We start from the raw sequence: 13,916 nt of genomic DNA, 5'->3' as shown, positions 1-13,916 counted from the left end.
CAAGAAAGGATCCCAGCAGAACTTTAGGCAGTCTCACAGAACTGGGGAGACAGAAGTGTTTGGAGCTGGCCAAACAGCCAGGCATTAGGAGCCCAAGATCCCAGAAAGAAGAGACAGAGAAGTAAGCCTGACACTCAGCACTGGCTTTTCACTCAGGGTGTTTGCTCAGTAAATGTTTAGGGCAAGGGCTAATTTTCCAAGGACAAAGTGGCTAAAAGCAAAGCTCAAAAGAAGAAACACCCCGGAAAACTACTTTTTAGGAATGAGGGGAAACTAGAAGACAGAGTCTTACAAAGACTGCAAACCAGCCTTGAAGCCACCAGGTCCTGATTAAAGTGAGCTCATCTTCCCCTCTGCTGCTTGCCAGAACACCTTCTGGAATCCTCTCTAGAGGAAGAGCCACATCTACAATGTTTTATACACAGTGTCCAGCATTCACTCAACGTTTACTAGTCATACCAAGAAACAGACAATAGAAAGAAACCCACAGCTAACCCAGGTATTGGAGCTGTTTGACACAGACTTTAAAGTAACCGTGACAAAGATGTTCAAAAACTAGATGTTGACAACTACACCAGAGAACTGGAATCCATAAAAATGAGTCAAACAGATAGAACAGAACTGAAAATACAATAAAGTAAAGAACTCAGATGAATTTAACAGCAAATGTAGATAAATCTAAGGTAAAATGAAAGATAATTTTATAGAAAAAGTATATGGTCGTCATCATCCTAAACAAGTTATAAGTATACCAACTTGCTTGGAATAATGATAAATTTGATTTGCTGCCGTTTGTTTTAAACAGCAACCTGTTTTATAGGTAAAATAACACACTGAATTTTGAGTTAAGATTTGGGTTCAGATCACAACTTTTCCTACTAGATAAGTGAATTTCATAAATCTGGCTAACCTCTCTAAACCTATTTCTTCACTTGTAAAAGGATATACGTTGGTCACAGGATTAAGACGAAAAAAGGATATAACATCAAACTGTTCTATAAATACTCTATCTATGGTGTTAGCTACTAATGGTCCTGAATATCCATTTTTCTCCTCTTCCTGGGCACATAGCCAAAAATGTAATGTCTGAGTATTTCTAGTATACTCTGAAGGATATGCCTCAGTTCAAGTCAACAGGATGAAAGCAGAAGTGACTTTTCTAGTCACATTTAACATAAGACATTCTGCTTGCCCTGGACTTTGGTTCTTTCCTCTTCCAGCAGGTTGAAACGCAGATGTAGCAGTGATCCTGTACAGACCATTCAAGCCAGACAGCAGCCTGGAGGATGACTGAACCTGGGACCCTGGATGACCTCATGGTGCACCTGCCTCACAACGTCAGATTGACTAGACTGTTGAGTAAGGGAAAAATAATGTTTCAGCTTATTCAGGCCATTGTGCAAACATCTCTTTTTTACAGGAGCTTGGCCTTCACCCCAGCAACTGCAGTGCAAAACAAATGTCAATTATCCATTAAAGGCAACAAAGTTAAATTTTAGCAAATCTACTGCTATCCTACATACAAACATATGAGCAGAAAACTCCCAATTATAAGTAGCTTTGAGAAGCTACTTCACTTCATACTGAGAAATGAGTGTAACATGAAAAAATTAATGTTCCCCTCTTCCATCCAAAAAAGTGTTCTGCTTAGAATACCTCCAGAGAAAAGAAGCATTAAGAAAAGATCTGAGTTTACTTATGTGGAAGTCATTGTTGACTTTAGAAGAAAGCTGCTGGAGCAGACAGACAGAAGCAGAAGACATATTTCAAATCAGGAAGGAATAAATACGCAAAGCAGCAGCTGTAGTCCAGATATTTGAGGAGTTAGGCTGAAAAGTAACCATAAATGAGAGCCTTAAGAAGCATCCAGGAGTCACTCAAAGATTGTTGAAAGGTATTTATTTATACTTGGTTTTCATTGGTGAGGACTTTGAACTATTCAAAGGCTGAGGCAAGGAAATGTGTAAAGATGGAAATACCAAAGATTCCAGAAAAGACTTGGGAAGAGCATACCTCTGAAAACAGAAGAACTCAAGCTCAAAGTAATTGGTAATATTGCTCTCAGATTGTTTTCAACTCTAAGCAAACAGAACTTTGTGAGTTGTTATTGTGAGCGGTCTCAGCAGGAGCAATCATAAAGCAACCCTGGCTGGACCACTCTGAAGAAATGTCTGTTAATAGTAATCAACCTCTGGAAGCCACTCCTAAAGCTGACCCACCTACACTGGTTCAACTACAGCCCTGAGCCCCCACATCCACTCACACAGAAGTCAGCTTCTGATGACTGAAGTATTTTAAAAGCCAAACATTACGGTGCAGGTGCAGGGTTTCCCCACACAGTTAATGCTCACAGGTGGAATCCTGCACCCCATTTAGGTTTCCTGATTATTTTGCTGTAACCACAGCAGACGAATATCTTCCTTCTCTCCTAGGCTGGAAATTCAGAAGGATGCATATCGAGCGTGAGTACTGATCAATATAAATTCTTTTTCTTTTTTTCAATGTTGTCAGAAAGTATCATTGTATGATAATAGAAACATGAATAGACAAAGCTTATAAATACAAGGAAATAGTCAATGAAGTAGAAAACACTAGAAAATGTAACACATTGAAAAATAAATGTAAAGTTTAGCATCCATACTTTTTAAAATCACATATGAAATACAGACTGTACAGATACATTTAATTTTATTGTTTCCTCACATCAAATTCATTACGCAATGTTAAGTGGTTAACATTTATAGAGAATTCACATGGTTAAATTAGGTTTCTCTTTCTTCCTCTTGTCCTTCTCAGTTTCCTCCTTTTCTTCCCAAATACAGATCTGGCAGTCACAAGGGCTGGCTTCGCTTTCTCTCCATCATCATCACTGGAGCTGCTTGTAGTCGCACCTTCGTCCCTCACAGGAACAGGTTTCACTGTGCTGTGCAAACCTGAAGAACTGATTTTTGACTCTTGAACTGCTTTTCCCCTCTGCATGTTCATTAAAGATAAACCTTCGGCATCCTCACCTGAGGATGCATCAGAAGACTGTGAGAGGTAGGCCTCCCCCAGAAACCCCCCACATTCATTCTCTCGTTTAGAATCTGAAAGCCTCTTTCTTTTCAGGTTTGATGACTCTTCCCATTCATTTGCTATGCTTCTCTTCTGGGTTTTTCCTTTTGCCTTATCAAGGAACTCAAATTCTTTCTCCATGGCAACAGAAACTGCTTCTATTTCACTGGTTTCTTCTTCTCTTTCTTTTCTCAGCATACATGTCACAGCTCTGTTAAGTCTCTGGCTCTTAATACCCTTAGCATCTTGTTTCTCCTGTTGGGCTACTCTAAAGAAAGAATCAATTCGGAGCTGTGTCTAGAAAATGAAATGAAATAATAATAAATCAGACAAGTCAGTAAAGTTTCTGAAGCAAATCAAAGAGCTCTACCTTGATCCACCGGCACAAGAGCACTCTTTCAAAGAATACTAATTCCTTCTCTCTCCAAAGCCAATCCCTCCCAAATGAATCACTGACAGTAAATTTTACTTTCTAGATTATACTTAAAGCAGTACTTGCACCTCCTCCGTCAACTAACTCCTCTGTCTGCATCTCAAATAAGAAATCTCTTCCTAGGTACCCAAAGAGTCAAATATTTTCCAGTAGCCAAACATATTATCACCTTTTAGAGCAACACAATTTCATGGGGTTTGTTTCTAAATTCCACTCTTTCTTTCTTTTAGAAACATTATCATCATGATACCTTTAGGAGGAAACTTCATAGTATTATATATTAGAAGCCATAAGAAATAGTCATGTCTTTTGTTCAGCAAATCCACTTTTAGGAAGATATTCTTAAAAAATATTTACATTTGGGAAAAGTTACATGTCTAATGTTCATCACAGCATTATTTATGAAAACCTGAAAATTAAAGGCCCACTAAGTGATGTGAACCAATTAAGTTAAATCTCTTTGATGAAATGTAACCCGGTTATTTGAAATTATGACAACTATACAATACACAGGAAAAAAACCTTATGTTAATAAGTGGGAGGGAGAAGTTAGATATATAGGCATTTATGTGTGATAACAAATGCATATGGGAAGGAGGGGGAAATAAAAGAATATAAACCTAAATGTTAACATCTGTGTTAGAGGAAGTAGATAGTTAATTCCAAATCACTTTTTTTCACTTTCTAATTTTGGGGAAAAAATGTATATTAACTTCTACAATGAAAAGAGGGAAAAATATTACAACAAAATTGACCTAAACTTAAGGAGCAATCAGTCACGAAGCCAACTAGACTTTCCTGTCTGTTGGTATATGAGGTTTCCCGTATGAAAGTCAGCAAACAAACAATGGGAAACTCTTTCTGGAAATGTCGTCTACCTCAGTTTTGTTCACGTTTTTTTCAAAATTGACTCAACCTAATGGAAATGGATTTAATTTGAATATATATCTTACAGGTTCTATCTTATAGGATATGCTAAATGTTTTACTTATACGTACGTTTTATGGGTTGGCTCCTGGGTGGGAGGTTTCTGTATGGTTAGGAACATACTCACAGTTAAAGCAAGATGTGGTTACCCACACAGGGGAGCCGAGGGCCGTATAAAGGCCTCTTTTCAAAATCTCTCCCACCGATATACTATAATGACAGAACATCCACCTTTGATGATTCATCTATAGAATTAAAGAGCGTTAGCACTTAAGAGACTTTAATGCTCAGAAGTGCTTTGGACTGGACACTTCCTAGATTTGTTAAAAATGAAAATAACTCTGAAAGGGTACAATATTTAACCAAAAACACCTTAGCATGCAATCAATTATTAGATTGGTTTTTTCCAAAGTCAAAGTGAATCAAAAGGACACCAAAGTCCAACCCTAAGGGTGACATTAGAAAATGAAGACAATGTCCAATTTTCCTCTTTTTCTGTTTTCCTCTGTTCTCTTACCTAAAGTATAATAATTTTATAATGTATGTTATATGTCCTAAGATAAAAGAGTAACTGGTCTTTAACAGTTGCCACTCACAGCTTTCCTAAGTTTACTCTTTATCCCAAACTGAGAAAAAGAGCTACCATGATTACCTGCTGGACGTTTAGCTGCTTTAATACTGGAAAGAGAGTCTCGTCGGTCTTCGTCCTGTTCCAGCCAAAATATCGCTGACAAAACATGCAGGCAGTTAAGACTAATACATGTTTTTAAAGACACTTAAACAAGTGACAAATAAAAAGGCCCCAAGAACTACCCTTGATTCTATTCCCCTATCTCCAAAAATTTCCATATTTCTAAAGATAGAAGTGGCAAAAGAATAACAAAAATTACTCTAACATAATCATCTAGCACTGTGTTCTTTTTAATATCCTTTAAGATAAACATATCCAACTCTCATTTTAGGACATCAGAAACTTGTGACTATGAAAAAAGGTGAACCTAGAATAAGAACAAGTTTCAGATATCATACATATTTCTCTGAGAGAAAAAAATTGTAGTTAGATTAATTCTATTGCAAACCTTTAAACATCTATGCAAATGATTATTTAAATATACACAAAGGAACATCAGTAATACAAAGAACAATAGTAATCTTTTCCATTCTTTCAGAGTAATACTTCAATATGTCATGGTATCTATGAATGCTTATTTACTGCTTATTTCAAATAAAGATCCTCTATAAAACTAAGGAGATTATTCACAATGGCTAAAATGTGGAAGCAACCAAAGTGTGTGCTGACAGATGAATGGATAAGCAAATGTGGTGTACACATGCAATGGAATATTATTCAGCCTTAAAGAGGAAGGAGATTCTGAGAAATGCTACAACATGGATGAACCTTGAAGAGTTTATGTTCAGTGAAACACGCCAGTCACAAAAAGACAAACAGCGTATGACTTCATTTATATGAGGCACTTAACAATGGTGATGGCCAGGGGCTGGGAAGAGAAGGAATGGGGAGTTATTGTTTGCTGGGAATAGTTTCAGTTCTATAAGATGAAAAGAGCTTTGGCGATGGATGGCAGTGATGGTTGCACAACAATGTGAATGTATTTAATACCACTAAACTGTACACTTAAAATGGTTAAGAAGGTAAATTTTATGTTATGTGTATTCTACCACACACACACACAAAAAACTAAGAAGAAAGAGAAAGGAACTAAAAGGCACATCTTAGATAAATGAAATATTAAGAAAAAACTGATCCAAGATCATGTTCTATAAGTTTCAAACCAAAACACATATTTGGCTCAATTTCCTTTATATTTTACGAAGGAAAAGGATATTCCCTAATTTTGTCAAGATCGGGCTTCCCCCACAGAAAGGAGCCCTTGGAGTCATCCACCACAGGTTTGAGGTAAGCGTCTGCAACAGCCGGGTTAGGAAAGCCAGGTGTGAGTTGCAACTTGCGTAATTTTTTTTTCACTTTGGTGTCATAAGGATTGGGTCTTATCTTCTTATTTTTTTGTGCTTCATTCCACCACTCTCTATAAGGCAAAGGAAACATGTCTTTATAAAGCAATAAGACACAGTAGATGCGCTGCAGATGAAGAGCTAAATTTAAGTAAGGAGACATAAACTCAAGTCGTGACTCCAAAACAAATTCTACGACCCAAGAATACCAATTTCATATTTTTCGTGTCATTAACCACAATATATAATGATGGGAAACAGTGAAAGCTTACTGTGTGCTTGGCATTGCACTGTTCTACACGCCCAATCGTCACATGAGCACAGTCCTATTGCTGTCCTCGCCTCACAGACCAGGAAACTGAGCCCAAACAGAGACGATTCGCACAAGATTGCACAGCCTGGACCATACAGTCAGGGCCTGACACTCTCCCTCCAGAGCCTGCACTCATAGAAAAGTGACAACTTCTCTGGGTCTCTTTCTCAGTGGTAAAATGGAAGTAACATATTTGGTATTATTTAACTCAAATCAAATACAATAATGGACCCAAGAATATTTAATAAAATGTAAAAATGCCAAGAACATGTTAAATTTTTAAAATGCAGGACATAACTCTATATAAAGCATAATCCCAATTTTGGAAAAAATGCATGTAAATGGAGAAAGAGAGAAAAAGTAAACAGATATATAAAATAATAAAAAATAACAACTACTATTTTACTGTGTGTTGGGCAATGCTCCAAGTGAGAATACAGCTGTTCATTTTCTTCTTTATATTTTTTTCATTTTTCAATTTTTCCCTTATGAACATAAACTATGATGGCAGGTTAAAGATAACCATACATTCTCTGACACCCCTCCTATCGAGAAGTGGGGTCCGGGTCCCCTCCCCTTGAGCTGGGCAGGCTCTGTGACTGAGGAAGTGACACTGTGCCAGCCTTCGAGACTGTGGTTTCCACATCCTGTCTCTTGGAATATTTTCCTTGGAAGCAGCCAACACGCTGTGAGGAAGCTCCAGCTTGTGAAGAGGTCCAGATGGAGCGGGTCCAAGGCCCCCAGCCCACAGTTCTGGCTGAGCTCCCGGCTGACAGTCAGCACCACTTGCCAGCCATGTGCGTGAGCCATCTTGAGTGGATCCTCTAACCCAACTGAGGTGCACCCTGACACACAGGGAACAGAGACAGCACATGCCCACATGGTTGACCAAACTGCAGATTCAAGCGCAAAATCAATGACTGTTGCTGTCTGAAGTCACTAAGGTTAATGTGGCAACAGATAACCAGAAACATTTACACGACACAATTAAGAAAAATGAACGGCATAAAAGTTAAAAACATAAATGTAAACTTCACCAATCAGTGCATTCAATGGAACCTAACAAAACCCTGCATCTCATGTTCACCACTTCAGACTTACTAGTATTAGCAACTGACTCAGATTTGTTGGCTCAGGGAGTGTTTCACTTCATCAATGCAGGAGTGCCATCTAGCGTTAGAAAACACTGACTGCAGTCTTCATTGCAGGATCAAAAGGCAAAGAGGAAAAAAAGATCTTTCTTTATCAGTTTTCCAATATTGTTTCCTAGAGTGCACTGGGAGAATATCTATATCCCCTACTCTCTTTTGAATTTTCATCTTTGAAATAGCAATCATGATTGCCTGCTAGGAGGACCAGCACAACATACTGTGAGTTCATCAAACCAAAAGGATCACCCGTCCTTAAAGCAAGACGACCAGGCACTTAACACAACAGCTTAGCTGTGCAGGACACAATAGGGAGTGGTAGCAACTATGGCAAAATTGAAGGATTTGCTGTCCTGGCCAAGTCAGTGGGGCAGAATTGCTGTTCTCCACCCCAGCTGTTTTTTGGGCTATTTGGGCCTTGGGGCCCAGTATTTCACATCTCATTTTCCCCCAAGAAAATCCAAAATTTTCTGTGGAATCTCCCCAATTTAAATGTTGGTAGCCAATTCAAAATGAAAGCGCCATAGAAGAGCACACTGTGTAGGTCAAACCACACACGGTTTGGCTAACCGCAGCCTGCAGGCCTGGAGTAGCTCTACCTTAAAGGGGGAGACACTAGCCAGAGTTGGCTTAGGAAAAGGAGGAAGCAGTGAAGAAAGCAAGGCCACATTCTCAATGTGACTGCTCTTCTTGCTCCTTAACCCTGCATTTGTCCTAACCCTCCTGAGCCAGGCAAGGCTGAGGCTGCTCCTAGCTGCCATCGACAAGCTAGAAGACCAAAGCGGAAATCACTAATGCTGAATCGAAAAATGTAAACCAGTCAACTGGCAAAAAAAAAAAAAAAAAACTGTTGAAAGAAAAGAAAAATGGCATAAATAGGCCATTCACTTCATCAATGCAGGAGTGCCATCTAGCGTTAGAAAACACTGAAAATCAGAAATGCAAACTGTCAATAAACAAGAAAAAAAATTCAGTCTCACTAATAATTAGGAAAACAAATTGAAAAGTTAGATGCCATTTTCATTAATCCCCAAATAATAAACAGATAAGAACACAAAGATATAAATATACATATACATGGACCCTCAAATCAATGTTTGTTTATACTTTTAAAAAGCAGAAATAATATTAGGCATTTAGTTAAATTAATTAATCATGATACATTCAGAAAACAAACCACTAGAGAGCCATCAAAAACAATGATATAAATCTACACATTGCTGATACTATGCCTTGTTCTATCACCAAACTGATCATAGCTAATATAAAAGGTATACAGCATCATCCCATTCGTGTAAAAAAAAAACCACACACACACTTACGAGTATACATGTGTATATATAGTGTATATGAGTACACATGTACATAGAAAAGTCTAAAATCACATGACCCAAAATGTTAACTGTAATCATCTTCTTTAATCCATATTTTATATTTCTATTTTACTTACTTTATTATTTGTATTATAAAGTTGTTTGAAGTTTTTCAAATTATTTACATACCACGATCTATCAGCTACCTAATAACTTACCTATAGTATATAAATTTCCTCAACAATAAAAAAATTATGAAGAGAGATTTAAAAAGCACAAGATGAAATACATTAGTATGTGTGCTAAGGCTGGAGGAGGGCAATCGTTAAAACAATTTCACCCATAAATCAATGCAGCATTATTCACAATAGCCAAGATAAAGAAACACCCTAAGTATTCATCAACAAACGAATAAACAAAATGTGGTACAGTCAAGTGTCACTTAACAATGAGGATATGTTCCAAGAAATGTGTCATTAGGTGATTGTGTGAACATCAGAGAGTGCACTTACACAAACCCAGGTGGTACAGCCCACTACACACCTAGGCTATATGGTACTATCTTACGACACCCTGTTGTATATCAGGTCCATTTTGACCAAAACATTGCTATTCAGTGCAGGACTGCATATATATTTGAAGTAGAATAATGGAATATTATTCTTAAAAAAGAAAGAAATCCTGCCATTTGCAACATGGATGCACCTGGAGGATATTATGCAAAGTAACATAAGCCAGACACACAAAGACAAATACTGCATGATTTCACTTATATGTGGAATCTAAAGTAGTCAAACTCACAAAAGCAGAGAGTAGAATTGTGATTGCCAGAGACTGGAAGGTGGGGGAAATGGGGAGACGTTGGTCAAAGGGCACAAAGCTTCAGTTATGCAGTATGAGTAAGTTCTGGAAATCTAACGTATAGCCTGGTGACTATAATTAAGATTACTGGACTATATACTTCAAATTTGCTAACAGCGTAGATCTTAAGTGTTCTTAGCACACACACACACAAATGGAACTATGTGAGGTGACGGATGTGTTAATTAGCTTGACTGTGGTGATCATTTCACAATGGACATATATCAAATCATCACACTGTACATCTTAAATATATACAATTTCTATTTGTCAATTATACTTCAGTAAAGCTGGGAAAAAAATTTCGTATTTAGGTTTTAATTCCAATCATTGATTCTTTAGAGCAAACATCCCAGAATTTTACAAACACAGGAGATACAACTTGAGAGAATGCTAAAGAATCATTAAATCAACTTCTGCTAAATAGTATCTCATGACAAACTCATGGTTAAAAGATGCCATCACAACCTTGTGAACAGATTAAAAACACCGAATTGTGCACTGTAAAAGAGTGAAAGTTATGGTATGTGAATTATATTTCCATTCTTTAAAAAGAGATGCCATCAAGGGCCAACCTTAAGAAAGAACTACTTTCATAGATGTATCCATAACTCCCATCTCAGAATATCCAGAACTGAAAAGTGTACCCCAAGTACAGCACAACTCTGGGTTCTGGAAGGAATGAGACCCCACCACTGAATAAATCACACTGCACACACAGTGAGGAAAAGGACAGCAGTGCCTGATAGAAAATTCCTGGCATTATACTTCCGTGCCCCTCTCGTCTCTGGCCAACCTCTTTCAGAATGCTCAGCACACAGAAACACAAGTGTGTACTTGCTGCTCTGTCAGCCCCAAGGGTGTGGGAGCTCCTGGAGGGCACGGCCTACGACCTAGTCAACTCTCCTATCCCAGCCTTGCACAGCGTCTGACACAGAGCAGCCACTCAATAAACGTCTGAAGGAATGAAACGTCAACTTCTACACTCCTGTGAAATCTCACAGGACAGGCTTTGTACCTCTGAACTAGGCTAAGTCTGGCACCACTGGAAAAAAATTGTCTCTGACTTCATCAGAACTCTAGAAAAGGGAAAATAAACTTTAGTAACCCCAACCAATACCTCCTCCTGCTTTCTCAATGAAAAATGATTTGAGACAGTTCGTGATGTAATAATAGTTCTGTTTGTTAATTTGGGTATTTACAACTGAATTAAAGAAATTAAGGAAGAACTTACGAGAATTTTAGGAGAGGTTCCAGGCCATGTCCAGGGAATTCATTGAGAATTTCCATGGCTGTAACACAACCTACAGTTGGTATTCCTTCTGTATAATCACTTCCAAGCAAATAGGCCAAATTTATTAATTTGTTCCGATCCAATCCTAGGAATAAAAATTATTACATATTTTTAAATTTTTTATTTTATTTTGTAAACATTTATTACATAACACCTATAAACACTGCTATATAAATTATATATATATATGTACAAATATCCTCCTCCAACATCCAAAAATATCTCCTTTAATATTTGAAATAGATTCTTTTTGAAAATGGCATTATGTTAGGATTTTTAAAATTTCATCCATCCTCACAGCTTTGAATACCACCTAAATTCTGACCCCCAAATTTAGCTATCTAGCCCAGGTCTCTCGCCTGAACTAGTCACATATACTCAACTGTCACCTCAACATCCCCTCTGGATGTCTAACGGGCATCGCAGATGTGACACATCCAAGCCCAGATCTTCACTTCTCCCCTGCTCCACCAGCTCCTTCCCCCGTCTCCCTCATCTCATTAACGGCAAGTCCATTCTACCAGCTGCTCAGGATGGGGAGTTATCCTTGATGCTCTCCTCCCTCACGTCACACGCCCAGTACACCTGCACACACTTTCTACAGCACACCAGGCCCTACTTGATTTCTGGTTTCCTCCTTCCTTTCTTTTAACTCTTGCCATTCTCTTCCTCACTCATACACTGGCCTCTATATTTATTTCCTGGGGCTGCCATCCCGAAGTACTCAGAGTAAGCAGCTTAGACAACACGAATTTATTTCCTCATAGTTCTGGAGGCTAGAAGTCTGAAGACAAGATGCTGGCAGGACTGTTTCTCAGAGGCCTCTCTCCTTGGCTTGCAGACGGCCATCTTCTCCCTGTGTTTGCTCTTCCCTCTATGTCCCAATCTCCCCTTCTTGTAAGGACACCAGTCAGATTGGATTAGGGCCCACCCTAATGACCTCATTTAACCTTAGTCACCTCTTTAAAGACCCTATCTCCAAATACAGTCACATTCTGAGGTACCAGGGGTTAAGACTACAACCTGCGAATTGTGGGGAGACACAACTCAGCCTATTACCGCCTCTTGCTTCCCTAGAACACACCAAGCAAGCTTCTGCCTCAGGGCCTTTGCACTCTCTAGTCCCTTTGTCTTACATGCTCATCCCCAAGATATCTACTACATTTGCTTCCTCCTTCCTTTAGGTCCCAGCCCAAAAGTTACCTATTAGTAAAGCCTTTGCTGACCACACTCTGTATAAAACAGCACATGCACTTCCTGTGACTGCAGGTCACTCTATCCACTTTTACTGCTTTATTTTACTATATGGTACATACCACTAACTGTCAAATTATGATTTACTTATTTTTTCATCATGTTTCTCCTACGAGACTGTTTTATTCCCTGCAGTTTCCCCACTGCCAAGAACAATAACTGGCATACAGGAATCACTCAGTATATATTTGTTGGATGAATGGGAGAATGAAGAACTACTGCCAGAAACACCAATGGGACCATGAGGCTCCTGATTCCAGCGGGAGGAGCTCCCACCTGCCTCCCCCTCTACCACCTTCAGATCACCCTGGAGATCCAGGCAACCAGTCAGAGTCTGAACCAGTCAGATGGTTAACCTGCAGAAAATGCCTCAACTTTACTAGGATTTTAATGACTTAATTCTAATTTAAAAATCCTACTCCTCTATATGAGCAAAAGATCACTTACATGAAAGCTTGTATAGGCATACCATTTTCATTAACGCATCAAATTAGTTCCCTGGGAAAAAAAATTCATAACACACATTCTGAAGGTAAATTTCAGAAAGCAATCATACTCTGAAGTCTTACCTAACTGGTTGTGAAAATCCACATATTGGTAATACTCAACAAACTTGTTTTTATTAAAAAAGTTTTTGTAGACATGCCGTGCTCCAAACAGCCAAATATCACTATCATCAGTGATTGTTCCAGAAGTTTGATCAGTCAGATCCAGGATGGCACACTGCGCCTCTGCTTCCATGGGAGCCTCAATGTAGGGAATGCCAAACAGGCGAAGAAGTTCCTGCAGGGTCACAGACACACAGTGACGCCCACTGAATGCAGCACCTGAGCTTGACCCGGAAATGGGGCCAGTGCTGAAACAGTGCCTTTAATGCATTCCCTCAGAGAATCTGATTGAGAGAAAATATCGGAAGGTATTATCATTGGAGTCCCACACTGGTACACTTACCTGGCTTTCCAGGAACATCTGTCCTGTCACAGTGGCAGCAACCCGCTCTTGCTGCTGTTTTTGAGCTTTCAATGAAGTCTGTTGTGCTAAAAGGTTGCTCTCCAGAGTTTCCAGTTCCTCCTATAAAATAATTTCATTTGTAGATAATTATACTAATAATCCAATTAAGTGCATCTGTTCCCAAAAGCCTACATTTAGTCTGGCTGGAATTACCAATAAGCTTTTTCTCCTTATGAAGTTTTCCATTTGGATTTCTGAGCAAGTCTGCAATATCTTTAGAGTTCCCTCACTAAATCACATGGAAAGCGGAGACTATCCCAGACAGCAACCTACATAAAAAAGGAGCCATCAGCAAGAACAAGAAGAGGCATGCAAACAGCTTATACATATTTAT

The 13,916-nt window shown here is 38.7% G+C and overlaps 1 protein-coding gene across 2 annotated transcripts in view; it reads right to left on the bottom strand.

The window, feature by feature from the left end:
* Positions 1-1,882: 1,882 nt before the first annotated feature.
* The window catches only part of LOC103563485 (basic immunoglobulin-like variable motif-containing protein), a 70,534-nt gene continuing 58,500 nt past the window's right edge, over positions 1,883-13,916 (bottom strand). For both annotated transcript variants that reach the window (XM_070579255.1, XM_008538880.2), the window contains 6 exons: positions 13,523-13,642; positions 13,141-13,354; positions 11,258-11,402; positions 6,262-6,462; positions 5,067-5,151; positions 1,883-3,351 (listed from right to left, as the gene is read on the bottom strand). In XM_070579255.1, the coding sequence (XP_070435356.1) occupies positions 2,758-3,351; positions 5,067-5,151; positions 6,262-6,462; positions 11,258-11,402; positions 13,141-13,354; positions 13,523-13,642 (1,359 nt within the window). In that variant the 3' untranslated portion in view covers positions 1,883-2,757. The remainder of the gene's footprint in view (positions 3,352-5,066; positions 5,152-6,261; positions 6,463-11,257; positions 11,403-13,140; positions 13,355-13,522; positions 13,643-13,916) is intronic.

This window comes from Equus przewalskii, chromosome 16, assembly GCF_037783145.1.
Source record: "Equus przewalskii isolate Varuska chromosome 16, EquPr2, whole genome shotgun sequence".
In the NCBI taxonomy this organism is placed as follows: domain Eukaryota; kingdom Metazoa; phylum Chordata; class Mammalia; order Perissodactyla; family Equidae; genus Equus; species Equus przewalskii.
The sequence above is the reverse complement of the archived record's forward strand: the minus strand, read 5'-3'. Positions and strand labels throughout refer to the sequence as shown.